Source organism: Emys orbicularis, chromosome 11, assembly GCF_028017835.1.
Source record: "Emys orbicularis isolate rEmyOrb1 chromosome 11, rEmyOrb1.hap1, whole genome shotgun sequence".
NCBI lineage: Eukaryota > Metazoa > Chordata > Testudines > Emydidae > Emys > Emys orbicularis.
In genome coordinates, this window is record NC_088693.1 from 78,224,101 (window position 1) to 78,249,586 (window position 25,486).

A 25,486-nucleotide genomic window follows, 5' to 3' on the forward strand; every position below is an offset into this window, starting at 1 on the left:
ATTATATGCACCAGTTTGAAGTTTATCTTCATCACTGGCAAAAAGTCTCCACCAATAATGTGCAACAGATTCCTTTGGAATATAAATTATATGACTTAAGTTCTTCCTACTCATTGGATAATAAGGTTACTATAGTGTCTTAATCAGCACAATTCCACATTTAAGATTAGGTTTCTCATAACATTCTATTATTGCCATGGTGATCTAGTTAAAGGCCAAACACAAGTGAATAATAGATTTATTCAGAGTATAACATTTGTAAAAACTATTGTTGTATACACATAGGTGTAGTTCTAGTCCTACGTTTTAAATAAAGGGGATGTGCTTATCAAATTCAAATGGATTCTTTCTATATTCATGACTTATGAGGCCTGCTCTCCAGTTTCTACAATGCATACTATTCTATATGTGCACAGAACACACAAATAGATGTGCAATCTCCAGTGTGAACAAAATATATTCTTTGTGCACAAAGTACACGATATACGATCATTTTGACAGCACATCCAAGAGTGCATTTCAGCCTATGAAACAGCTTTATGACAATGTGTCTGTGCAATTATTACAACTAGCAAGTTATTTTCTGAAGTTAAATATTATTTCAGATTCATAGATATCAATCCCTCTAGTAAAATCTTAAGTTAAAAGACATTTTGGACCATCTAGGACTCTAAGGCATGTTGCAGTAAATTGGTCACTCTAACCCAAGTCATTCAGACTACCAGCAGGACGCTTCACGTTTCCATGGATCAAAAAGAAACATATTTAATGAAAAGCTAGTATTTGAGAGCTTTTCATTCCACTTGTTACAGGTAGCCCCAAATGACATTTAGTGGCATCACCAAGGCCCCACTGTTCTCTGGCAAGCTGAACCTAAATTCTGTAGGAAGGCCACCTGATTTCTGCAACACTCCAGTGGAGCAGACCAGAAAGTCTACAGCAGCTCAGGTGTGCAAAGAGGGATTTTTTTATGGATTTAAAATTAAATTAAATTTTAAATTAAAAATGAACAAAATCAAGTAGTATTGCTTGTGTTAATTATCTAACTATTAAATTCAATTTATTTTGTGCTGCTCCCAATTTTTCTATTTTGAACTTGCCACACATTTGCATTGACTATATATTTAACGCCATTGCAGAAAGTTGTCCGGGATAAGATGAGGTTTTGGCATTAACTAGAGAACACTTGGGGCATTTGGACTAGGAAGACAGGGGAGGTAAACTTGGAGGTTTGCCGTAACTTGGTAAACACTTCTACTGGAATGGCAACCATCCATCTTGAAAGACGATGATGTGTTTGCCAAAGCAGTTCAGTTACTGTGTGTCATGATGCAGCATAGCAAGTGGCTTCAAAGTCTAATTCTTGAGTGACAGTCCTTGCAACAGATAATGCAGGCATAAAGCACAGGGCCAGAAGATGAAGCCAGTGCACTACTAGCTCGAGGCCTCCTGAGCTTTCCTCTTCACTTTCCTCTCTCTCTACCCTCCCCCCCACCCCCAATTTCACCTCTCTTCAGCCTCTAACTCTGTGGTGCAGTGCAGCCCTCCAGCATAGCCTGTTGCTAGCTGCATCTTCCCAGTTTCTACTGTCGATATTGAAAGTTTTCAAGTCCCTCTTTTTTAAATGTCCTTGAACCTCAGTTTAGGTCAGCCGAGTAGTCTTGGAGCATCTGCAAGTTCTCCATCCTTTGGAACATGTCCATCCAATTCAGATGATCAAGACAATGGACATGTGTGTGTTTGAGAACTGTGATTTGACATGGCCATTCTGCCTTCTCAACTACTTCGATGTCGGGAACTTTGGTTTCCCATTTGATATTTAGAATACGGCAAATGTATGAATCTGGAGAAAAGCCTGTTGAGAGTCTTTGGGTTAAGTTTAGAAGTGAGAGCAACAAGGGTGATGTCGTGATGGGCATGTGCTATAGACCACCGGACCAGGAGGATGAAGTACACGAGGCTTTCTTCAGACAATTAACTGAAGTTTCCAGAACACAGGCCCTGGTTCTCATGAGGGACTTCAATCACCCTGACATCTGCTGGGAGAGCAATATAGCAATGCTCAGACAATCCAGGAAGTTTTTGGAGAATGTTGGGGACAACTTCCTGGTGCAACTACTGGAGGAACCAACCAGGGGCTGTTCTCTTGACCTGCTGCTTTCAAACAGGGAAGACTTGGTAGGGGAAGTAGAAGTGGATCGCAACCTGGGCAGCAGTGACCATGAGATATTGAGTTCAGGATCCTCACAAAAGAAAGAAAGGAGAGTAGCAAAATACGGACCCTGGACTTCAGAAAAGCAGAATTTGACTCCCTTAGGGAACCGATGAGCAGGATCCTCTGGGAGTCTAATATGAGGGGGAAAGGAGTCCAGGAGAGCTGGCTGTACTTTAAAGAAGCCTTATTGAGGGCGCAGGAACAAACCATCCCAATGTGCAGAAAGAATAGCAAATATGGCAGCCTTGGCTTCACAGAGAAATCTTCGGTGAGCTTAAACACAAAAAGGAAGCTTACAAGAAGTGGAAACTTGGACAGATGAATAGGGAGGAGTATAAAAATATTGCTAGAGCATGCATGGGTGTAATCAGGAAGGCCAAAACGCAACTGGAGTTGCAGCTAGCAAGGGATGTGAAGGGTATCAAGAAGGGTTTCTACAGGTACATCAGCAACAAGAAAAAGGACAAGGAAAGTATGGGACCCTTACTGAAGGGGGAGACAACCTAGCGACAGATGATGTGGAAAAAGCTGAAGTACTCAATGCTTTTTTTGCCTCGGTCTTCACAGACAAGGGCAGCTCCCACACTGATGGTCCTGGGAAACACAGTATGGGAAGGAGGTGAGCAGCCCTCAGTGGTGAAAGAACAGGTTAAGGACTATTTAGAAAAGCTGGATATGCACAAGTCCATGGGTCCAGATCTAATGCATCCAAGGGTGGTGAGGGAGTTGACTGATGTGATTGCAGAGCCATTGGCCATTACCTCTGAAAACTCGTGGCGATTGGGGGAGGTACTGGACGATTGGAAAAAGGCTAATGTAGTGCCCATCTTTAAAAAAGGGAAGAAGGAGAACCCGGGGACCTACAGACCGGTCAGCCTAACCTCAGTCCCTGGAAAAATCATGGAGCGGGTCGTCAAGGAATCCATTTTGAAGCACTTGGAGGAGAGGAAGGTGATCAGGAACAGTCAACATGGATTTACCAAGGGCAAGTCATGCCTGACAAACCTGACTGCCTTCTATTATACCTGGCTCTGTGAATATGGGGAAAGCAGTGGACGTAATATAGCTTGACTTTAGCAAAGCTTTTGATACGGTCTCCCACAGTATTCTTGCCAGCAAGTTAAAGAAGTATGGATTGGATGAATGGACTATAAGGTGGATAGAAAGCTGGCCAGATTGTCGGGTTCAACGGGTAGTGATCAACGGCTCGATATCTAGTTGGCAGCTGGTATCAAGCGGAGTGCCCCAGGGGTCGGTACTGGGGCCAGTTTTGTTCAACATTTTTATTAATGATCCGGATGATGGGATGGATTGCACCCTCAGCAAGTTCACAGATGACACTAAGCTGGGGGGAGAGGTAGATATGCTGGAGGTTAGGGATAGGGTCCTGAGTGACCTAGACAAATTGGAGAATTGGGCCAAAAGAAATCTGATGAGGTTCAACAAGGACAAGTGCAGAATCCAGCACTTAGGACAGAAGAATCCCATGCACCGCTACAGGCTGGGGACCGACTGGCTAAGCAGCAGTTCTGCAGAAAAGGACCTGGGGATTACAGTGGATGAGAAGTTGGGTATGAGTCAGCAGTGTGCCCTTGTTGCCAAGAAGGCTTACGGCATATTGGGCTGAATTAGTAGGAGCATTCCCAGCAGATTGAGGGAAGTGATTATTCCCCTCTATTCGGCACTGGTAAGGCCACATCTGGAGTATTGCGTCCAGTTTTGGGCCCGCCACTACAAAAAGGATGTGGACAAATTGGAAAGAGTCCAGTGGAGGGCAACAAAAATTATCAGTGGGCTGGGGCACATGATTTATGAGGAGAAGTTGAGGGAACTGGACTTGTTTAGTCTGCAGAAGAGAAGAGTGAGGGGGGATTTGATTGCAGCCTTCAACTACTTGAAGATGGGTTCCAAAGAGAATGGAGCGCAGCTGTTCTTAGTGGTGGCAGATGACAGAACAAGGAACAATGGTCTCAAGTTGCAGTGGGGGAGGTCTAGATTGGATATTAGGAAACACTATTTCACTAGGAGGGTGGTGAAGCACTGGAATGGGTTACCTAGGGAGGTGGTGGAATCTCCATCCTTAGAGGTTTTTAAGGCCCGGCATGATAAAGCCTTGGCTGGGATGATTTAGTTGGGGTTGGTCCTGCTTTGAGCAGGGGATTGGACTAGATACCTCCTGAGGTCTCTTCCAACCCTAATCTTCTATGATTCTATGAAAGATAGTGGGTATGGAAGGTGTTTAGCCTTCTTTCCTGCCTGCTGCAGGTGGTCCAAGTGTCACCACCATACAACAGCATGCTTGAAATGCACGTCTGGTAGACCCGTCTAATGTCAATTTCCTGTTATCATGTGCTAGGTCAGTTGGCCGAATGTGATGGCTTCTATTGATTATCTACAAAATGGAACATGATGGTCAGCTCACAATCTCTGTGAGCTGTGGCTGGCTCTGAAGAGCTAACAGAAGCAAAAGCAGTAAAATCTCTGGGTCTAAAGTAAATAGACATGGCTCTGAATACACACTGCAAGAAGAGCTGTTGACTTCAGTAATACTAATTTTACATAGCATTTTTCAAAGTAAAACCACATGAGATCTACTGAGGAACAGTGCTGTATACGAGTTAGGTATTATTATGTAGTATTTAGTAGCACCTTCTCTAACGCCTGTAGGAACAAAAGGAGTACATACTTCCCAATACATTTCTTGCGACTGCCAAAAATGGTTCTTTGCAAATAGTGGGGGTTTTTTTCAGTTCTCAAAGCAAAAATTTGTTTCCAATTACCACTGTAATACTTGCCATTGGTACAAGACACTAAGTGACATCTGATGGAAGAGACAAAGTGGGTGAGGTAATATCTTTTATTGGACCAATTTCTGTTGGTGAAACAGACAAGCTACACAGAGCTGTTCTTCAGGTCTGATGGAAGAACAGACACTGGAAATCTATATCCATTACTCCCTGGCAGGGTAAGGCCAGGGCCTGGCATAACTTGACTAGTTAACAATCCCATATGGAATTGTCAGCTATAATCCCTAAATTACCCTCCACTAGTACATTCCACTTAAAAAGAAAATCTTTAAAAGTATTACTTGTGTTAGTTCAGTTTCCCTTTTCTTCATTTTTTGCAGTTCTTGTTCCAAACGGCTGACAGTCCTTGAGGCCTCAGTATTGGTGTGCTCCAGCTCTCTAATCCGCGCTGCTAGCTCCTCTATTTCTTTATCTCGAACTGTAACTTCTCGGTACTTCTGCTCCTTTTCTAATAACAGTTTATTGTAATCATCTGTTTTGTCTTTTATTTCTGCTTGCAAAGACTCTATCTACACAGCAAGACAAATATTACATAGATGCAACAAACAAACAAACAAACAAAAAAGACATTAAATATTTCTACAGAAAGAAAATATTCACTCTGTGGCTAATCCTAAAAATAAATCATTATTGGCAGCCCCAGAATTTCACATTAGTCACCATTTGTTATCAGATACCACCCGAAAGCAAAACTAAAATAAAAAAAGGTAAAATTAGCCATCTGTAAATCTTGCTTTCTGAAGATGGTACCTCTTAAAAAGCTATAAATGTATTAGCTTAATATTTGCAGCAATCTAGAAAAACAGCAGCACATTACTATAACAAAAGGTCCTGAAAATGGAAGTACTATGGATCTGTTAAGAATAAAAAACAAATTATTAGGTTTTACTCTGAATTGTATATGGGCCCAACTAGGATTATTTAGTTTTAGCATATCTCCTTTGTGTTCCATAAACTATTACTCAAGTATCAATCACAACATAAGCCTGTTTTTATCTTACAGAAAAGCTTTTGAATAACATTTGCAAAAAATAGCAACACTTTCTCTAAGGCTGATTACGTTACAAAAATTTTGTCAAAATGATTTGGTTAATTCATCAATACACAAGAGGTTAGGACAGAGGTCCCTAAGCTGTGGGGTGCGCCCCTCTAGAGGGGCGCAAAAGAACATTCAGGGGGCGCGGCTTGGGCCCAGGACAGCCCCCACGGGGTTCTGAGAGGGATTGCCACCCAGCTCTGCTCCTAGCCCTGGCCCCGTCCCCAGCTGTGGCCCCAGCCTCGGCCCTCTTACTCCGGTCTGTGTCCCCCCTCTCCCGCCCCCGAAGCCACAGCCCCAGTCCCAGCTCCAGGGGGGACGTGGATGAGGGAAAGTGGGGATACGAGGTAAAAAGTTTGGGGACCCCCTAGGTTAGGAGACCTCTTTTTCTGAGACACATCATTCTTATACTATAAATTTCTTTTTAAATGCTATGTTCCAGTAGCTCCATTGTTATGATGCTGGCTATAAGGGAACAAACACTTCCACAACCTTCACTCTAATCCCAAACCCTGAGATGGTGGTTCTGATCACCAACTGGCAATTCTTTTTTTCACAAAATAGCCCTATTAGATATTCCCCTATTTTAGAAGGTGAGAAAGTGGGCAAGTGTGGATCTGTTACAGTGATTATGTTCAGAGAACAAGAACTTCAGGCCATTGTACTGTAGCGGAATTGTCTCAGCCAATCACAGTGCATGTGTGCTATACATTCACTGACCTGCAGCCACTTGTTTAGTTCCAAGTAATTGCATAGCAACTATCTACATCCTTGCACTTAGATCTGGTACTGATCACAAAACTCACTTCAGATTAACCACAAATATTGCCAGCTTAATTTCTCACCCTCTCCCATACCTTTTGCATTCAACCCTGATGCTCTTCCTTAGGAAGTCAAAAATAATACACTGAACAATGAACATTTTTTTTAATTAGGTTGCAAATGTTCAGAACAGCAAATAAATATAAGCTAATTTTTACAGGTCTCATTCCTTCCTGATCTCTACATGTGCCGTTTTATTAGTGAGTAAAAGGCTGTTCAAAAACTTAATCTAACATCTTCGACAGTAAACAAGGGCATTTTCAAACTGCTACTAGAATGCTTGTCATTTTGCACACAGCCCAGCTTCATTTCTTTTTATGATTTCCTTTTATGATCTTATGAGTACTCAAGACTTAAGTAGAGGCCAGACCAGAAACATGTCTTTGAAGGGGGGATACCCAATCCACATAAAAACAGCTTAAACTAAACAAGTTATTTGACCTTCAAACTTTAAACAAATATATGATTTAAGCTTCCTTGGATTGGTCACCTTAAACTTTCCTCTACCCTTTGCTGAAATATGTTTATAAAACAGTCTATATACCTGTTGGCAAGATTTTCTAAATATATCAACATATCAGTATTCTGTCTCGAACACTATGCCCAGGTAAAGGGAGAATGAAACAGCTAGAACTCCTAAGATGATAAACAGGAAGTAGAGCTACATTAAACTTTAGGACCCTATATAATGACGCTGACAAATGATTTGTCTGGTTGTCTGGAAAACTCCACGGTCATGAGAGTTTAATTGTTTATAATGGGTTTATTCTTCTACCACATGACATTTAAAGGTTTAGAATTCTACAGACTTGATACAGATGAAGAGTTAGAAATAAAGTTAGTAACATGTACAACCATATAAACACAAAATATGTGAAAAGTGATGCCACAAATAGAACCGGACAGCTGCGGCACAGGGGAAATGATTCCATGCTACTTATTTCCCAAAAATTTGTTTTCTTTTCACAGTATGTATTAGAACAAAAAATTGTTTTACAAGAGCAATTACATGAGGATGCATTTGATCAATAAAGCCAGAAAAGTAAAGTAGTTAGAAACAGGAAGTTAAATACAAAGCATTTTTTCCAGAGTAAGAGTTGGACAAAGCTAAACATGAATCCCTACATGTAATCAGTCTGAAGCAGATTTTACATTCGAGGAAGACAAAAAAGGAAAGCAGATCTGAATAAGCAGAAGAAATTGAGGGGGAAGGGAGAAAGGGCATGGGGATGCTCATGCTATTTTTCCATACCTGGAGAGTCAATTCAAAGATCTGTAATGTTCATTTATGTGAGAGAGAAAAAAACAAAACAAAAATTAAACTTTTAAATTGAATATCAAACTAACAAGCATCTGAAGAAAAAAAGAAAAAAGGCCAGATGCCATAATTTTTAGTGTCAGTATTTTGCTCTCTCTAAATCAAACCAACCTGATATGTTGGCAACACTTTACTGTAATACACACATTCAAAAATACCATTTCCTGCAACCTCACTAACAAAACAAAAATTAAGACATGCTCCAACACTCATGCCACCAAAATTATACTTCAGCCAGTTTTAAGAAAAAGTTGATTAATTCAGTACTCTGGATTTCCTAAAATACTTGAGAAAATAATTATACTAAGTGTGATATTCAACAAACAAAGCAACCACAGATATCCAAATGTAAATCCACTTTTGTCAATTTACTAAATAAATATAATAAACTCAAACATACACAGTCACTACATGTGGTTCTACCTACCCCATATTGTCTGGGCTCTCCAGAAGTCTGGGATTTTCCTGACAGTTTTAACTGATCTTCTAGTTTCTGAATTTCTTGCTGAAACTCATCACGTTCATGTTCTCGCTCTATAGCTTGTTCCTGTAAGATGAAAAAAATTGTTTTTCATTTTTGCTATGAGGAAGCTGATGTTTGCATTTTCCTTTTTTCTTGCATTTGCTTGGCAGTTCTAGAAGACAGGTAAGAATTTACAGGGACAATAGGAGATTATTATTTCAATTTACAAAACAAATGAACAGCAGAAACATGGAAAGAAAAAGCTAATTTCCATACTCCTATAGATCAGGAAACTTTTAAAAACAAACAATCATCCTTGGTTTTACAAGGAGAAACACAAAGGTCTTATTTTCGATAAAACCAAAACTATCCTGGAAGAGACTTATCACAAAATAGGAGGAAGTGTTTTTCCTCTCCAAAGCTGCAGAAATTGGGTGTTGAGCTTGCTTACATCCATGAACTGTCGTTGACTTCTAAGCTGTTTTTCGAGGACTTGAATTTGCTGCCTTAGATCAGTAACCTCCAATGACTTCTTTGCCAACTTCTGATTTTGATCCATCTGTTCTTCAAGTTCCACTTCCAAAACCTTCATCTGAGAGCGCAAGCTGGAATGGTCCTTCTCTGCCTGGCACTGCAGTTCTAACTTCTCTTTTGCTAAAAATTCTACTTCCTTTAGTAAACCTAAACAGAATAGTAAGAGAGTACGTCAGTCAGTCCAGAAATATGCAAATCAAATGTTGTTTAAAATTCTATTTTATGCATATAATACACACACACACACACACAGCTGCAACACGTCAGCACCAAAGGGGAAATTTTCAAATACATAAAGAAGAGAGAGGCACCCAACTCCCTCACTGTGTCTTTGAAAATCTTCCCCATAGACAACAAAATAATTACATATGCAATATCAGCAATGTCCAGTGGAAATAAGTCATAGTTCATGATTACTTGATTAACCAATCTATGGCTACAAATTGAGCTTTCAACAAACAGGATATACTGTTTGGAGGATCCAAACTAAGATCCCAACATAAAGGCTTTTTGGAAAACATCAAATTAATTCTAACACTTATCTGGTTGTAAGTAACCTGAACACACAGATGAGAATCAGGAGGTCTAACTTTTAAATGTATTATGCTTAAAAGGAGGGTGGTGAAAGAACTATTATTCTGCCTTTTAAATGTGCAGTTTGTATCTTCATTATTTGCGAAAAAAGCTTTTCCTTACTGTAGCGAAGAGGTGTGGCCTCCCTCAGAGACTGGCAGCGAGGGTGGACCACACCCACCTGGTACGTGGAACCAGGAAGTTGACGCCACCACTTCAGAAGCAGAGAGGCGGGACAGGAACAGGAAGCATAAAAGGTGGGCCCTGTAGCTCACTTGAAGAGGAGCCGCCGAGGGAGGCAGACGCTTCCAGCTCACCATTGGAACTGGAGCCTGCGGAAGACTTCTGCTGCCCTGAGGACACCTCTCAGGGACCAGGTTTGCCAGACACGCCCGACGCTGAGGAGCTGCCGAGATTGCCACTGGCAGTATACCCTGAGGAGACGGAGGACGACTCCAGGGTTCAGCTACATGTGAGGGGGAGTGTAGGAAGCAGCCAGGGGAACCAGATGACCATCTGGCTGTGGGGCCGCCATAGAGACAGTCAGCGTGTTGCAGGTGGATTCCACGCTGACCCAGTGGCAGACCATTCTGCCGCTGTTAGGGCCCTGGGCTGGGACACCGTGGAGTTGGGCAGGCCTGCATCCCCGTCCCCACCACCACCCTCCTTAGACCAAAAGGCCTGCTTTTGTCTGTTGCCCACCAGACCCAGGACGACAGACTGGGGGGTATTCGCCCCTGACGGAGCACCTAGACTTAACCCAGGCTGGTGCCCCTGACTGTTTGCTGGGTGCTTAATCCCTGGCCTGAGCCCCATAGACTGTAGGTGGTGCTTGCCCTTCCACGAGGGGGCCAGTGCACTAGATTGCAAGGCTCCCCGGCTTGCCCAAAGGCCTGGGCCCCTGAACTGGCCCTAACTACAGTACCCCGCTTGACGGCTGGAACCCTAGACTGTTAGGGGGCCTGCCTCGTCTACAGGCTTGGGCCCCCAGAATCATTCACTCTCTCCCAACTGAGGACTGAGTCCGCAAGACTGCTAACTTCCCCCTTTGATAGACTACTACTCCAGGGGGGTGACAGCAAAGAGGTGTGGCCTCTCTCAGAGATTGGCAGCGAGGGAGGGCCACACACCCCTACACGCCTACAATTACCAACATCTAGAAATTCACTGAGGCAAGAGGATTCAGTAGATAGTGTTGTCACCTTTTAACTGTTTTCAGATTTGTAAGTGCCCACGATAGAGTTTTGAAATAGATTTAAATGAAAAACAGACAAATTTCAGCCACCAAATGTCAGATTCATACTTCTCAAGGAAGAGTTTAAAAAAACTGGTGGACACAGCAATTTTATCCCCGCCAAATCGTGAGTAACAATGGAGAATGAACTATATATTTTAACTGATGAGTAGCTGAGTCTTTTTAGCTTTAAAATGAGTTTTACTGCCATCTGTGGAACAAAAAAACTGCTTAAATGAGAATTTGAAATTTAAAAAAAAATTCTTACCACCTACCTTCTATTCAAAAAAGCCAGTGTCTGTATGGAATCTAATTAGGCCCATAAACTCTATGTAGAATGGGAAATTTGTTGCCAAAACTTAATATCTGATTGTGCATTAATGCAATGTCAGTAACTGTACTCTGCTTTGTCAGTCTTGTTATTTTTCTCTCCTTTTGGTGTTACAGAGGAGTCTGATTCTCAAAATGTATAGATATATAATTAAAGGTAACACTAACAGATTGTCAGGTCACTGATTTGACTCTGAGTAGAGAATCAAATTGAAATTGTTTTATCAATGCTAGCTCAAGTCATGCAATCCCTCTTGGGTGACTCAAAAATCACATTAGAAAATGCTATGGTAGATTCCATTAGGAAGCTCATTTTTCACATCAACATAACACAGCTTTGTTGGCTCATCCAAAAATAATAATAAAAAACATAAGTGAAATCCAGTATGATTTTTATACAAATACCCAGCACTACAAACAATAATTCCAAACAAGAGGAAGAGTACTATTTTAAATTTTAAAAAATCTGATTTGTTAAATTAGAAAAAATAAAAAAGGAAACGTTATAGCTTCACACTCCTAGTATAAGTAGCTTGTTAGGCCTTTAACAGTTAACTTCTACAATAGCTGGAGTTTAACTAGATGGTGAATTTCAAAACCCAATCCTGTTTACATGTCACAGCCAGACTCTCAATCATGCCACAGGGTCAGATTTAAGGACAAGGGCCTAGTAGGCATGTGAGGGTAAGTCTACACTGCGCAAAAAAAAAAAAAAAAAACCATAGTAGCGTTTGAGAGAGAGCTGGAAGACACATGTGGGAGCTGGACAAACAAAAGGAATGGAGCTGCAGCAGTTGGAGACAGAGCTCAGCACTGCCCTCTCCCTATATCCTGGACTGTGATCTGGCCAGATAATCCCACCTCAGCTGCCTGAAAAATGCAGTCCCCCAACTCATGTCCTTCCCCCACAAGCCTAGAGCCGTCCTAGCATGCACAAGTATCCCAGGATATACATTTTGGGGCTTCTCAGAAGAAAAGCATTGTTCCTCTTAATTTATCAGAGCCATATGTACATTACGCACACAACCATGTATAGAGAAAGCGATATGGCTGCACTTTTGAGCTAACTCAAAATTTCTCATTTGCATATAAAAGCAAAACTTCTGTTTGCATTTATTTTAGCATTAGACTTCAATAGTCATTTAAAACCATTTGTCTCCCTTATTTTTCCGTTTATTCCTTCCTCTGAGAATCCTTTCCCCCCTCTATCTTTTCCACTATTTCCCTTCAGATTTATTTTTCCTCCTCTACCAATTTCCCCAATATGTTCTTTCAAGAGAACTCGTCCTTCCCTTTAGTCCATTCTTACCTTTCTCCTGTCCTCCTCCTCCTCCTCCCCATTCCTACTCTCTCTTCATTCTGCTACCACAATCCTCCTTCCAGTTCCTTCAGTTCTCTTTCATTCACCATCTCTAGATCTCCTGCACTTGGTGTTGCTACATTTTAAGAATACATTTACCCTCTAAGAAACCCAGTGCCACACAATTAGAACCTCATAGCATATTTATAAAACATTTTTGTCTGCTCAAAACAACGATTTTGGTTGCTTATAATTGCACTATGGAATTTAAGACTGACATCAGCAGACTGATATCATTTAATAAATATTGATTAATGAATTAAGTTTTTTACATAATTCAAGTTTAGTGGTTTTTGTTAAATTGTGAAAGTAATGTCTTAAACATGTCCACAATATTAATAGTAATTTATTAAATTAATTAATAATTTATTGGGCATAGTTCTGAAGTACTATTCCTCTTTGTTAGATTAAATTCAAAGTCATTAATTAATCCACATCATTTCTCATGAAATCACACTGTTACAAACCTGAATCTTCCTTTTTTGCTACATTAGCAACAGGAACTCCTATGAATAGAAACACGTACAAGACAAAAATAGGACATTTTGATTCATTCCATCTTCCAGATCACTAATGAATTTAACACAGAATAGGGATAATGCCAAACTTTGTAGCATTCCTAAAGGTAACCTGTCTCAATGTGGAGAAGTAGTTGCTAATCATATATGCTGACCATGCATTACTGTTTTTATATAGCCCATTTTGGGTACAATTTTGCCAGGCACCTGGCCATCTCTTTACTGAGGTCCTGTATCTACTGAATTCTTTCATTTGGCAATTCTTCCCCAAAGTTTCATGTGTTTCTTACTTTTTTTCCTTGCTAAGTACTCAGAGCTCCTTTAACCTCTAAATCAGTCGTACACTGAAAAGCACTTCAGAGACTCTAAAATAACTGGACGGTGATATCCTGACATTGCATTATTTCCAGTGGGACACATGACTCAAAGCCATAACCACCTGGCAACATAAAGATCACAAAACAACATCAGCATGTCCTGATATGATTATTTTGTCTCTCTCTGTGGATGTCTGAAACTCTGTCATCCTACACATGGCAGAAAATACTGTTTCTCCTTTCTCTCTTCCCCGCCTTTCTAGACGCACTGGTCGGGGCAAATATTCTGATGGACCTTATGTTGTAATCAGTCCATTGCTTGCTCATGACAAACAGTGAGAGCTCAGCAGAGGCCTGTGGAGTCTACAAGTGGAGCAAGTTAGTGTCACAGCCACCACAGGTTATTTTCACTACTCAAGTCTTAGATTTTCCTCTAAAGATATAATTATCTTTCCTCAGGCTAATACCATTTCTGAGATTTTGATACAGTGCCTCCGTATCAGCTAATAGAGATAAAACATCAAGATTTTTGATGGCATCATCCTGTGAGAGGAATGTAGGGTTGCAGGAGCCAGAGAGTAGGGAAGAGCCATGGGGACAGGGCAGAGGGAGACAGGAGTTGGAGGGGATGGATAGGAGCGGAAGGGGTAGGTGTCAAGAGACAGAGGAGGTTGGACTGGTGGATAGGAGTAGCATAGGAGGAGAAAGGCAGGAGCCAGAACAAGAGGTTGGATAGGAGCAGAGGGGGGAGGGGGCAGGTGGTAAATAGAAGAGGAGAGGTGCAGAGCCTGAAGGTTTGGAGGCAAACAGGAGCAGAGAGGAACAGGGATTTTGGGGGGAGGGTGAATACTCGGGACAGAATAGTCTAAAGAATGCCTGAAATTGAACCCAGTAGCCCTGAGACTCTACATTCCTCTGCTGTCAGCAAATAGCTGTCTAGTTGTCTAGAGTCCAGATCATTAAAGCCTCCTCCTACTTGTCCCTCCTAGATTGCTTTCCCCAGGGGTTTTGACTCACTGAATTCTAGTCTGTAGGGAGTTTATAGCAGATGCCCATTACAATTTATCCTGCATCTTTAATTATTTTAGCCTTATCCAAGTTATTTAACTACTTCCTGCATTTTCAGTCCATTTCCTTGGTACTGTAGTGGTGTTCTAGAGCTTGTCTACACTATCATGCGGGGTCGATCTAAGATACGCAACTTCAGCTATGTGAATAGCGTAGCTGAAGTCGACATACTTAGATCTACTTACCACAGTGTCTTCACTGCAGTAAGTTGACAGCAGACGCTCTCCCGTTGACTCCGCTTACGCGCCTCATTCTGGTGGAGTACCGGCGTCGACAGGAGAGCGCTCAGCGGTCGATTTTTCACGTCTATATGAGACGCGATAAATTGACCCCCGCTGGATCGATCGCTGCCTGGGAGGTAGTGTAGACAAGCCCCTAGTGACACAGATCTACTTCTTTTTCCCTTTCTCTCCTGCCTATGCTCTATCAGTTAACTAAATTTTAGTTGACAGATCCTCATTATCAATTACATCACCTTCCATACAGTATCACTTTTAGTTCATCATGCTTATATTTCCATACTCCTTCCATTTGTCACTAGACATTGGAGTACTCCTCATTAACAGCAACATCTTATTTCTAAAACCAGAAGTGTCATGTCTGGGTTTATTTATTTTCAAAGTTAACGGGAAGTCCCTGCTCTACCCTTTCCTGTCCTGAGCTATTCAACCGACCATTATACAAAAGAAATATCAATAAATGTTATTAAAGCATTACTTACCAACTTCTATTTCTCCTACGTTGGCAGCCAGAGCTTTCTTTTGACTTATTAGCATATCCCGCTCCTCACAGAGTATTGCCTGTTCCTGGGTTAGCTTCTGAAACTGTTCCTGCAAGCTCTCCAGTTCCAAAACAAGGCGTCGTTCAGATTCTTCTTTCAGGCTCATTGCCTCTTCTAAGGCTGCTTTCTCTACTACATAGCCTTCAATGATACCTAAAATCCAAAGGTAAACTAAAAGAGTAGACACTGAATTTCTTACATAAAGTACTATCAACTAACTATTCAAACTATCACCAATAGGAAGGGAAGGTTACTCACTTTGTGCAGTAACTGAGATTCTTCGAGATGTGTGTCCCTGTGGGTGCTCCACTTCGGGTGTTGGTGCATCCCAGCGCTGCTGATCGGAGATTTACAGTAGCAGTGTCCCCGCAGATCATGCGTGCGCAGTAGGCGGGTCACGGTGCCGTTGGTGCAGCATGTAGCGTGCACAATACCTGAGGCCTCCAGTTCCTTCTCTACCACAGAGTCCCTACTGCGAACTCTGAAGTAGAGGGCGGGTAGTGGAGCTCCCACCGGGACACACATCTCGAAGAACCTCAGTTCCTGCACAAGGTGAGTAACCTTCCCTTCTTCTTCGAGTGCTGTCACTGTGGGTGCTCCACTTCAGGTGACTGTACAGCAGTGCCCCTCAGGGGACTTCGGGTTTGTTTGAGTCATTGAGGTAAGTATTGTGAGACCCACTATGGCGTCACCCCTGGAGTCATGAGTGATTGCATAGTGTTCAGCAAATGCGTGGACAGAGGCCCAAGTGGCCGCCTTACAAATCTCTAATATTGGAACACTATGTAGAAACGCTATTGAGATTAAAACAGATCTAGTAGAATGTGCTCTAATGTGTTCCGGTGGTTCTGTATTCTGCATACGATAGCACAGTTGAATGCAAGTGAAGATCCAGCTAGACAATCTCTGAGTAGATATTGTCTCCCCTTTTGAGCGCTCAATAGTAGAGACAAAGTCTAGGAGAATTCCGGAAGGGTTTGGTCCTTTCAAGGTAAAACACTAGCACACGTCTAAAGTCCAGTGGGTGCAGGGTGGCCTCTCTTGGATTCCTGAGAGGCTTAGGGTAGAATGTAGGGAGATGGATTGGTTAGTTCAGATGAAATGTAGACGTAACCTTTGGGTGCAGACATAGCATAACCTTTTCTTTGAAGAATACTGTGTATGAAGGATCAGCCATGAGCGGACCTATCTCACTCACCCTTCTGGCAGAAGTAATAGCAACCAGAAAGGCCACTTTCATGGATAAATGTAGCACGGAACAGATGACGAATGGTTCGAATGGTGGTCTGGTGAGGCATTTCAGCACCAGATTGAGGTCCCACGTTGGGCTAGGCCAACAAACTTCTGGGTAAACGTTCACGAGACCCGTGAGGAAGCGTTTAGTAGTTGGGTCCGCGAATGTTGAGGTTCCATCGATCTCCTGATGGAACACTATAATGGCCACCAGATGAACTTTGATCGAGCTCATTGTTAAACCTGAACTTTTCAGCTCCAGTAGGTATTCCAGCACTAGTGGTACTGTAGAGGCTGTTAATTGTCTTTCTTGACACCAGGCGGAGAATCTCTTCCATTTTTGAAGGCAAGTATTAAGCGTGGTCATCTTCCTGCTGTTTAATAACACATGTTTAACTTGTTCTGAGTAGATTAGTTCACCATGGTGGAACCATGTAGGAGCCATGTTTGTAAGTGGAGTAGCTCCAGGTTCAGGTGAAGAGTACGACTGTGGTGCTGAGACAGCAGGTCTGGACTAGGAGGGAGGGCTCGTGGGGCACATACCGCCATTCGCATCAGATAAGGATACCATGCTTGTCTGGGCTATGTCGTGACTCTGAGGATAACCTTGGCCCTGTCTGTTCGTATCTAGTGTGTCATGCGTGATATCAGTGGAAATAAATACATGAGTTGTGCCTCCCATTTGATGAGGAAGGTGTTCCCCAGTGATCGTGGTCAGAGTCCTGCTCGCAAACAGAACATTGCGCATTTGCGGTTTGTTGGGGATGCGAACAGGTCGATGATGGGAATTCCCCATCAGCATGGTCTTGGGAGAAGTACCTGTTGAGTGTGTCCGCTGTCGCATTCTGACAGCCAGGCAGGTACCATGCCAAGATGTTTATGTAGTGTTGTGTGCACCAGTTCCATATTTTATGGCTTTGGTGCGTAGCGGGTGTGAATGAGCGCCTCCTTGGCAGTTGATGTAAGACATGCATGCAATATTATTGGTCATAATGCAAATAGATTTGTTCTTTATATGAGATAGGAATTGTCTGCAGGCATTGCGGACTGCACATAGCTGTAGTACGTTGATGTGTAGCTCAGTCTCTGCCAGAGACCATTTGCCTTGGGCCGTGTGATGATTCATATGGGCACTCCAGCCCAACAGTGAGGCATCTGTGGTGATCACAACGGATGGGGGTTCCTGCTGGAAAGGGAAGCCCATACATACATTTTGTGGTCTTGTCCACCATTGTAGAGTGTCCAGGACACTGGGTGGTACTGAGAGTCATTTGTGTAGGTTGTGTTTACTGGGTATGTATACCTTGCGTAACCAGCCTTGTAGGCATCGCATGTGTAGTCTTGCATGTCGTACCATGAACATTGTGGCTGCTATGTGTCCTAGTAGTTGCAGGACAGTACAACCGCATATTTGAGGGATGACTTGTAAATCTGAGCTAAGGTTTGCGAGAGTTATGAATTTCGCCTGAGGTAGGGAAGCCTTGGCTTCTATAGCATCGAGATGTGCCCTGATGAAGTCCAGTTGTTGGACCGGGATTACAATCGATTTTCATTTGTTTATTTGTAACCCTAGCTCCCGGAATAGTGTGATAGTGGTCTAGACTGTGTCCATCATTTCTTGTAGGGCTGGGCCTTTGATAAGGCAGTCGTCCAGGTAGGGAAAGATCATTATTCCCTGTTGGCGTAAATGTGCCACGACTACCCCTAGGGTTTTGGAGAAAAATCTGGGAGCAGTAGATAGAATCATAGAATATCAGGGTTGGAAGGGACCTCAGGAGGTCATCTAGTCCAACCCCCTGCTCAAAGCAGGACCAGTTCCCAACTAAATCATCCCAGCCAGGGCTTTGTCAAGCCTGACCTTAAAAACCTCTAAGGAAGGAGATTCCACCACCTCCCTAGGTAACCCATTCCAGTGCTTCACCACCTTCCTACTGAAAAAGTTTTTCCTAATATCCAACCTAAACCTCCCCCACTGCAACTTGAGACCATTACTCCTTGTTCTGTCATCTGGTACCACTGAGAACAGTCTAGATCCATCCTCTTTGGAACCCCCTTTCAGGTAGTTGAAAGCAGCTATCAAATCGCCCCTCATTCTTCTCTTCTGCAGACTAAACAATCCCAGTTCCCTCAGCCTCTCCTCATAAGTCACGTGCTCCAGCCCCCTAATCATTTTTGTTGCCCTCCGCTGGACTCTTTCCAATTTTTCCCACATCTTTCTTGTAGTGTGGGGCCCAAAACTTGACACAGTACTCCAAATGAGGCCTCACCAATGTTGAATAGAGGGGAATGATCACGTCCCTCGATCTGCTGGCAATGCCCCTACTTATACAGCTCAAAATGCCATTAGCCTTCTTGGCAACAAGAGCACACTGTTGACTCATATCCAGCTTCTCGTCCACTGTAACCCCTGGGTCTTTTTCTGCAGATAGGCCGAATGGTAGAACTCTGTACTGAAAGTGTTCATGTCCTACCGTGAAACACAAATTTCCTGTAAGCGGGATGAATGGTGATATGGAAATAAGCATCTTGAAGGTCGAGGGCTGAAAATCAGTCCCCCTGTTGCAGCGCTGGAAGTATCGTGCCCAATGTGACCATCTTGAATTTTTGGGAGCATACGAATTTATTGAGTTGCCTTAGGTCCAGATTAGGTCTCCATCCCCCATTCTTCTTCTGGGTCAGGAAATAATGGAACTACAATCCCCTCCCTTTGAATTGTGAAGGAACTCATTCCACGGCACCTAGTTGTAGAAGATGATTGACTTCTTGTCATAATAGGTGCTCATGAGAAGGGTCCCTGAAGAGGGACAGGGAGGAGGATAGGGAAGGTGATCAGGAAGTGAAGGGGATGGTATATCCCAAACGGATTATTTCTAAAACCCATTGGTTCAATGTTATTGAGGTCCAGATGTGATAAAAAGGGCAAAGTCAATGACCAAAAATTGGGAATGGGTCGGGCATAGGCGCTGTCTGGTGAGGGAGGTCGTTCAAACCCTTGACCAAATTTTCAAAATTGCGGTTTTGGAGGGGCTGATTGGAAGTTGGCGCCTGTGATTGAGGCGTTCCTCGACGTAAGGCCAATGTTGTTGCCGGTTGTTAGAGGAGTCTCTGGGTATCTGATACGGGTCTCTTCACAGGTACTACTGCAGAGAAGGATTTGGAAGGGCCCTGTGAGGGAAGGTATCATAAGGAGACCCCATCGGCCAGAAGGCATAGGATGCATTGTCCTATGGATGCGGGTTCCATGACCACCACTCCCAAGAGGAGGAGACAGGTGGTGGTGGTCGGGGACTCCCTCCTAAGGGGGACGGAGTCATCCATCTGCCGACCAGACCAGGAGACTCGAAGTGTGCTGCTTGCCTGGAGCTAGAATCCAGGATGTGGAGTGCTTACCGAGACTGATCAAGACCTCGGATCACTACTCCTTCCTACTTCTCCACATGGGCACCAATGATATTGCCAAGAATGATCTTGAGTAGATCACTGCAGACTACATAGTTCTGGGAAGAAGGATAAAGGAGTTTGAGGCGCAAGGCGTGTTCTTGTCCATCCTCCCTGTTGAAGGAAAAGGCCCAGGTAGGGACTGTCAATTGTGGAGGTGAATGCGTGGTTACGCAGGTGATGTCAGAGAGAGGGATTTGGATTCTTCGACCATTGGATGTTGTTCCGGGAAGAAGGATTGCTAGGAAGAGATGGGATCCACCTAATGAAGAGAGGGAAAAGCATCTTCGCAGGCAGGCTTGCTAACCTAGTGAAGAGGGCTTTAAACTAGGTTCGCCGGGGGATAGTGACCTAAGCCCAGAGGTGAGGGAGTGCGATACCGGGAGGAAACACAAGGAGGAGGGTACAAGATGGGAGACCTCCTGATTCATACTGAGAAAGTAGGGCAATCGGCTAGTTATCTTAGGTGCATGTGCATGAGCGCAAGAAGCCTGGGAAACAAGCAGGAAGAACTGGAAGTCCTGGCACAATCAAGGAATTATGATATGATTGGAATAACAGGAACTTGGTGGGGCAGTTCAAATGACTGGAGCACTGTCATGGATGGGTATAAACTGTTCAGGAAGGACAGGTACAGGAGGAAACGTGGAGGAGTTGCATTACATGTAAGAGAACAGTATGATTGCTCAGAGCTCCAGTTTGAAACTGGAGAAAAGCCCGTTGAGAGTCTTTGGGTTAAGTTTAGAGGCAAGAACAAAAGGGTGATGTCGTGGTGGGCATGTGCTATAGACCACCAGATCAGAAGGATGAGGTAGACAAGGCTTTCTTCGGACAATTAACCAAAGTCTCCAGATCACAGGCCCTGGTTCTAATGGGGGACTTCAATCACCCTGACATCTGCTAGGAGAGCAATACAGCAGTGCACAGATAATCCAGGAAGTTTTTGGAGAGTGTTGGGGACAACTTCCTGGTAAAAGTGCTGGAGGAACCGACTATGGGCCGTGCTCCTCTTGACCTCCTGCCTACAAACAGGGAAGAATTGGTAGGGGAAGTAGAAGTGGGTGGCAACCTAGGCAGCAGTGACCATGAGATGGTTGAGTTCAGGATCCTGACAAAAGGAAGAAAGGAGAATAGCAAAATACGAACCCTGGGCTTCAGAAAAGCAGACAAACTCCCTTAGGGAACTGATGGGCAGGATCCTCTGGGAGGCTAATATGAGGGGGAAAGGAGTCTAGGAGATCTGGCTGTATTTTAAAGAATCCTTATTGAGGGCGCAGGAACAAACCATCCCGACATGCAGAAAGAATAGCAAATATGGCAGGCGACCAGCTTAGCTTAACAGTGAAATCGTTGGTGAGATTAAACTCAAAAAGGAAGCTTACAAGAAGTGGAAATTTGGACAGATGACTAGGGAGGAGTATAAAAATATTGCTAGAGCATGCAGCGGTGTAATTAGGAAGGCCAAAACACAACTGGAGTTGCAGCTAGCAAGGGATGTGAAGGGTAACAAGAAGGGTTTCTACAGCTATGTTAGCAACAAGAAGGTTGTCAGGGCAAGTGTGGGACCCTTACTGCATGGGGGAGGCAACATAGTGACAGATGATGTGGAAAAAGCTGAAGTACTCAATGCTTTTTTTGCCTCGGTATTCACAGACAAAGGCAGTTCCCAGACTGCTGCACTGGGCAACACAGTATGGGGAGGAGGTGAGCAGCCCTCAGTGGTGAAAGAACAGGTTAAGGACTATTTAGAAAAGCTGGATATGCACAAGTCCATGGGTCCAGATCTAATGCAGCCAAGGGTGGTGAGGGAGTTGACTGATGTGATTGCAGAGCCATTGGCCATTATCTTTGAAAATTCGTGGCAATCGGGGGAGGTCCCGGACAATTGGGAAAAGGCAAATATAGTGCCCATCTTTAAAAAAGGGAAAAAAGAGAACCTGGGGAGCTACAGACCAGTCAGCCTCACTTCAGTCCCTGGAAAAATCATAGAGCATGTCCTCAAGGAATCCATTTTGAAGCCCTTGGAGGAGAGGAAGGTGATCAGGAACAGTCAACATGGATTTACCAAGGGCAAGTCATGCCTGACCAACCTGATTGCCTTCTATGATGAGATAACTGGCTCTGTGGATATGGGGAAAGCGGTGGATGTGATATATCTTGACTTTAGCAAAGCTTTTGATACGGTCTCCCACAGTATTCTTGCCAGCAAGTTAAAAAAGTATGGATTGGATGAATGGACTAAAAGGTGGATAGAAAGCTGGCTAGATTGTCGGCTCAATGGGTAGTGATCAACAGCTCGATGTCTAGTTGGAAGCCGGTTTCAAGCGGAGTGACCCCGGGGTCGGTTTTGTTCAACATTTTTATTAATGATCTGGATGATGGGATGGATTGCACCCTCAGCAAATTCGCAGATTATACTAAACTGGGGGAGAGGTAGATACGATGGAGGGTAGGAATAAGGTCCAGAGTGACCTCGACCAATTGGAGGATTGGGCCAAAAGAAATCTGATGAGGTTCAACAGGAAAAGTGTAGAGTTCTGCATTTAGGACGGAAGAATCCCATGCAGGCTGGGGACCGACTGGCTAAGCAGTAGTTCTGCAGAAAAGGACCTGGGGATTACAGCGGACAAGAAGCTGGATATGAGTCAGCAGTGTGCCCTTGTTGCCAAGAAGGCCAATGGCATATTGGGCTGTATTAGTAGGAGCATTGGCAGCAGATTGAGGGGAGTGATTATTCCCCTCTATTCGGCACTGGTGAGGCCACACCTGGAGTATTGCATCCAATTTTGGTCCCCCACTACAGAATGGATGTGGACATATTGGAGAGAGTCCAGCAGAGGGCAACAAAAATGATTAGGGGGCTGCGGCACATGATTTACGAGGAGAGGCTGAGGGAACTGGGGTTATTTAGTCTGCAGAAGAGAAGAGTGAGGGGGGATTTACATGAAGGGGGGTTCCAAAGAGGATGGAGCTAGGCTGTTCTCAGTGGTGGCAGATGACAAAACAAGAAGCAAAGGTCTCAAGTTTCAGTGGGGGAGGTCTAGGTTGGTATTAGGAAACACTATTTCACTAGAAGGGTGGTGAAGCACTGGAATGGGTTACCTAGGGAGGTGGTGTAATCTCCATCCTTAGAGGTTTTTAAGGCCCGGCTTGACAAAGCCTTGGCTGGGATGATTTAGTTAAGGATTGGCCCTGCTTTGAGCAGGGGGTTGGACTAGATGACCTCCTGAGGTCTCTTCCAACCCTAATATTCTATGATTCTATGGTACCTTCTTCTCTTCGCAGGTGGGGTATAAATCCCCGAAGTGCGGAGGGTGGCCCAAGAGTCCTTCATCAAATGGAGCACCTCATCAGTTTTCTTTGAGAAAAGCTTTTCTCGATCGAAAAGTACGTCTTCTACCTTTGTTGGCAGTTCCTTGGTTTTATGCATGGCCTGTAGCCAGGATCACCGGCACATCACTACAGCTGTGGCCATGGTTCTGGCTGCAGTGTCTAGTGACACTTGTAGGGCTGTTTTAGCTATCAGTTGACCCTCATTGATGATAGCTTGAAACTGTGACCTTTTCTCCTTGGGGAGCTCTGCTATGAACGAGCTAAGTTTCACATAGTTATCATAATAATATTTAGCTAACAATGCAGATTGGCCACTCTGAATTGTATGGTGCCTGAAGAATAAACTTTACACCCAAACAGGTAGAGTCTCGTGTGTTCTTTCTCCTGTGGTGTAGATTTAAACTGTTGTTGCTTGCCGCGTTGATTCGCAACATTGACCACTAAGGTGTTGGGGGGCAGATGTGCAAAGAGAAAGTCTGCCCCTTTTGCACATTGGCAGAATTGAGGCTGGTGTCTGCCAGACGGTCTCTGCCGGTTCCAAGATGGCATCGTTGATAGGACGAGCGATCTTGGAAGTAGATGATGGTTGTAGTATTTGTACCAGCTTGTGCTGGTTTGTCTGCACCTCCTCTAGTGGTATTTCCTGGCTGTGAGTGACCCGCTTAAACAGTTCTTGAAACTACTTGAAATTGTCTGCTCAAGTTAGCATTGGGGGCATAATGGCCTCATCTGGGGAGGAGGAAGTGTTGTGAGCAGGAGAGGTAATTTCTTGGTCTGTTCTAGTTTCCGTGTCCTCGCCTACGTCCTGAGTCTCCATGGGCTGCAGTGTGGGAGATGCAGGGTTAGAGTGCAGTTCGCGTCTGTGCGCTGTGGGTAGCCTGGAATGTGGACCGTGTAAGAAGCCCAGGGTTCCCAATGTGCCCACTGCATTAGGAAGGCCATAGGGGAGTATATCCATGGTGGTCTGCACCATGGTTGAGTCGTCTGGTGGTATCTTGGTCCCATATTGCTCCAAGGTGGTCGGCGTTCTTTTGGTGAGGAATGGTGTAGTGAGAAGGTGTTTTGCTCCTGCATCTCCTCCTCTTCTTCACTGGAAAATTGTGCAATGTCGTGAGAGCTGTTGGGATCTCCTCCATAGCCTGTCAGGGAACCCTCGGTACCGAGTATCGGGGAGTGCGGTGCCGACGGTATCACCAGCTCTTTCTGATGGAACAGAGACTGTGTGGTGCCAACGTCTGGACCATCAGTGCCATGACGTCTGCTCTCACTGGTGCCCGCGTCAGTGCCGACAAATGCTGTGACTGTTTAGTCAGTGCGGCCGGTGCCGACTTGTTTTTTTCCCACCGGTGCCGACTGTGTTGTCGGTGCCGAGGGCGTAGGCATGGTGCCTGAGGAGATGCTCGGTGCCGAGTCCCTTGCAGGTGAACTTGGTGCCATGGAGGAGGCATGTCTTTGTGCCTCGACTCTGTCTCCTTTGCTCGGACCTCGGCGTTGCTGGAGGTGCCTGGAGCATCATAGGTGCTCCCCCGAGCATATGTCGGCATTGGAGGTAGCGACCTGGCAGGAGCCTTTCTTTTCGCGGTACTCTCTGCGGAGAATTCTGAGCCCTCTTTTTTGGTCTTTCATAAGGTACGTCTCCTTTTTCAATTGGAGGAGTGTCTAGAGAGGCAGTCTGCTTGTCTGAATCGGGTTGGAGGGATTTCTCCATTAAAATCATTTTTAGCCGGAGATCCCTATCACATCGGGCTCTGGCTCTCAAATTGCTGCAGTGGGGGCATTTTGGGGGTTATGCTCCTCACCCAGACAGCGTACACACAATGAATGCCCATCTGAAATGGGCATAGCTTCACGCAGGAGCCACAGTGTCTGAAGCCTGAGGAGCCAGGCATCTTAACGGATAACCATCCCCTGAGAGGAGGTAGCTAACAAAATAGTTTTATTGGGAGGGGGGGGGGAATTAACACGAACGGTAACTATAACTTTCTATCTAACTATCTAATTAAACTATTTTTTAACTATTTTAGGGAAGAGTGCTAATACTGCCCCAGAGCTCCGTCTTCAGCCGAGGACAGTTGAGAAGGAACTAGAGGGCTCAGGTCATGCGCG

General features: G+C 44.1%; 1 protein-coding gene across 1 annotated transcript in view; it reads right to left on the reverse strand.

The window, feature by feature from the left end:
• Positions 1 to 25,486, reverse strand: part of PCNT (pericentrin) — a 251,434-nt gene that overhangs the window by 80,002 nt on the left and 145,946 nt on the right. Inside the window, exons 28-33 of the mRNA XM_065413237.1 lie at positions 15,317 to 15,529; positions 13,160 to 13,198; positions 9,113 to 9,342; positions 8,626 to 8,745; positions 8,133 to 8,153; positions 5,304 to 5,531 (exon numbers count right to left, since the gene is read on the reverse strand). Of these exons, the coding sequence (XP_065269309.1) occupies positions 5,304 to 5,531; positions 8,133 to 8,153; positions 8,626 to 8,745; positions 9,113 to 9,342; positions 13,160 to 13,198; positions 15,317 to 15,529 (851 nt within the window). The remainder of the gene's footprint in view (positions 1 to 5,303; positions 5,532 to 8,132; positions 8,154 to 8,625; positions 8,746 to 9,112; positions 9,343 to 13,159; positions 13,199 to 15,316; positions 15,530 to 25,486) is intronic.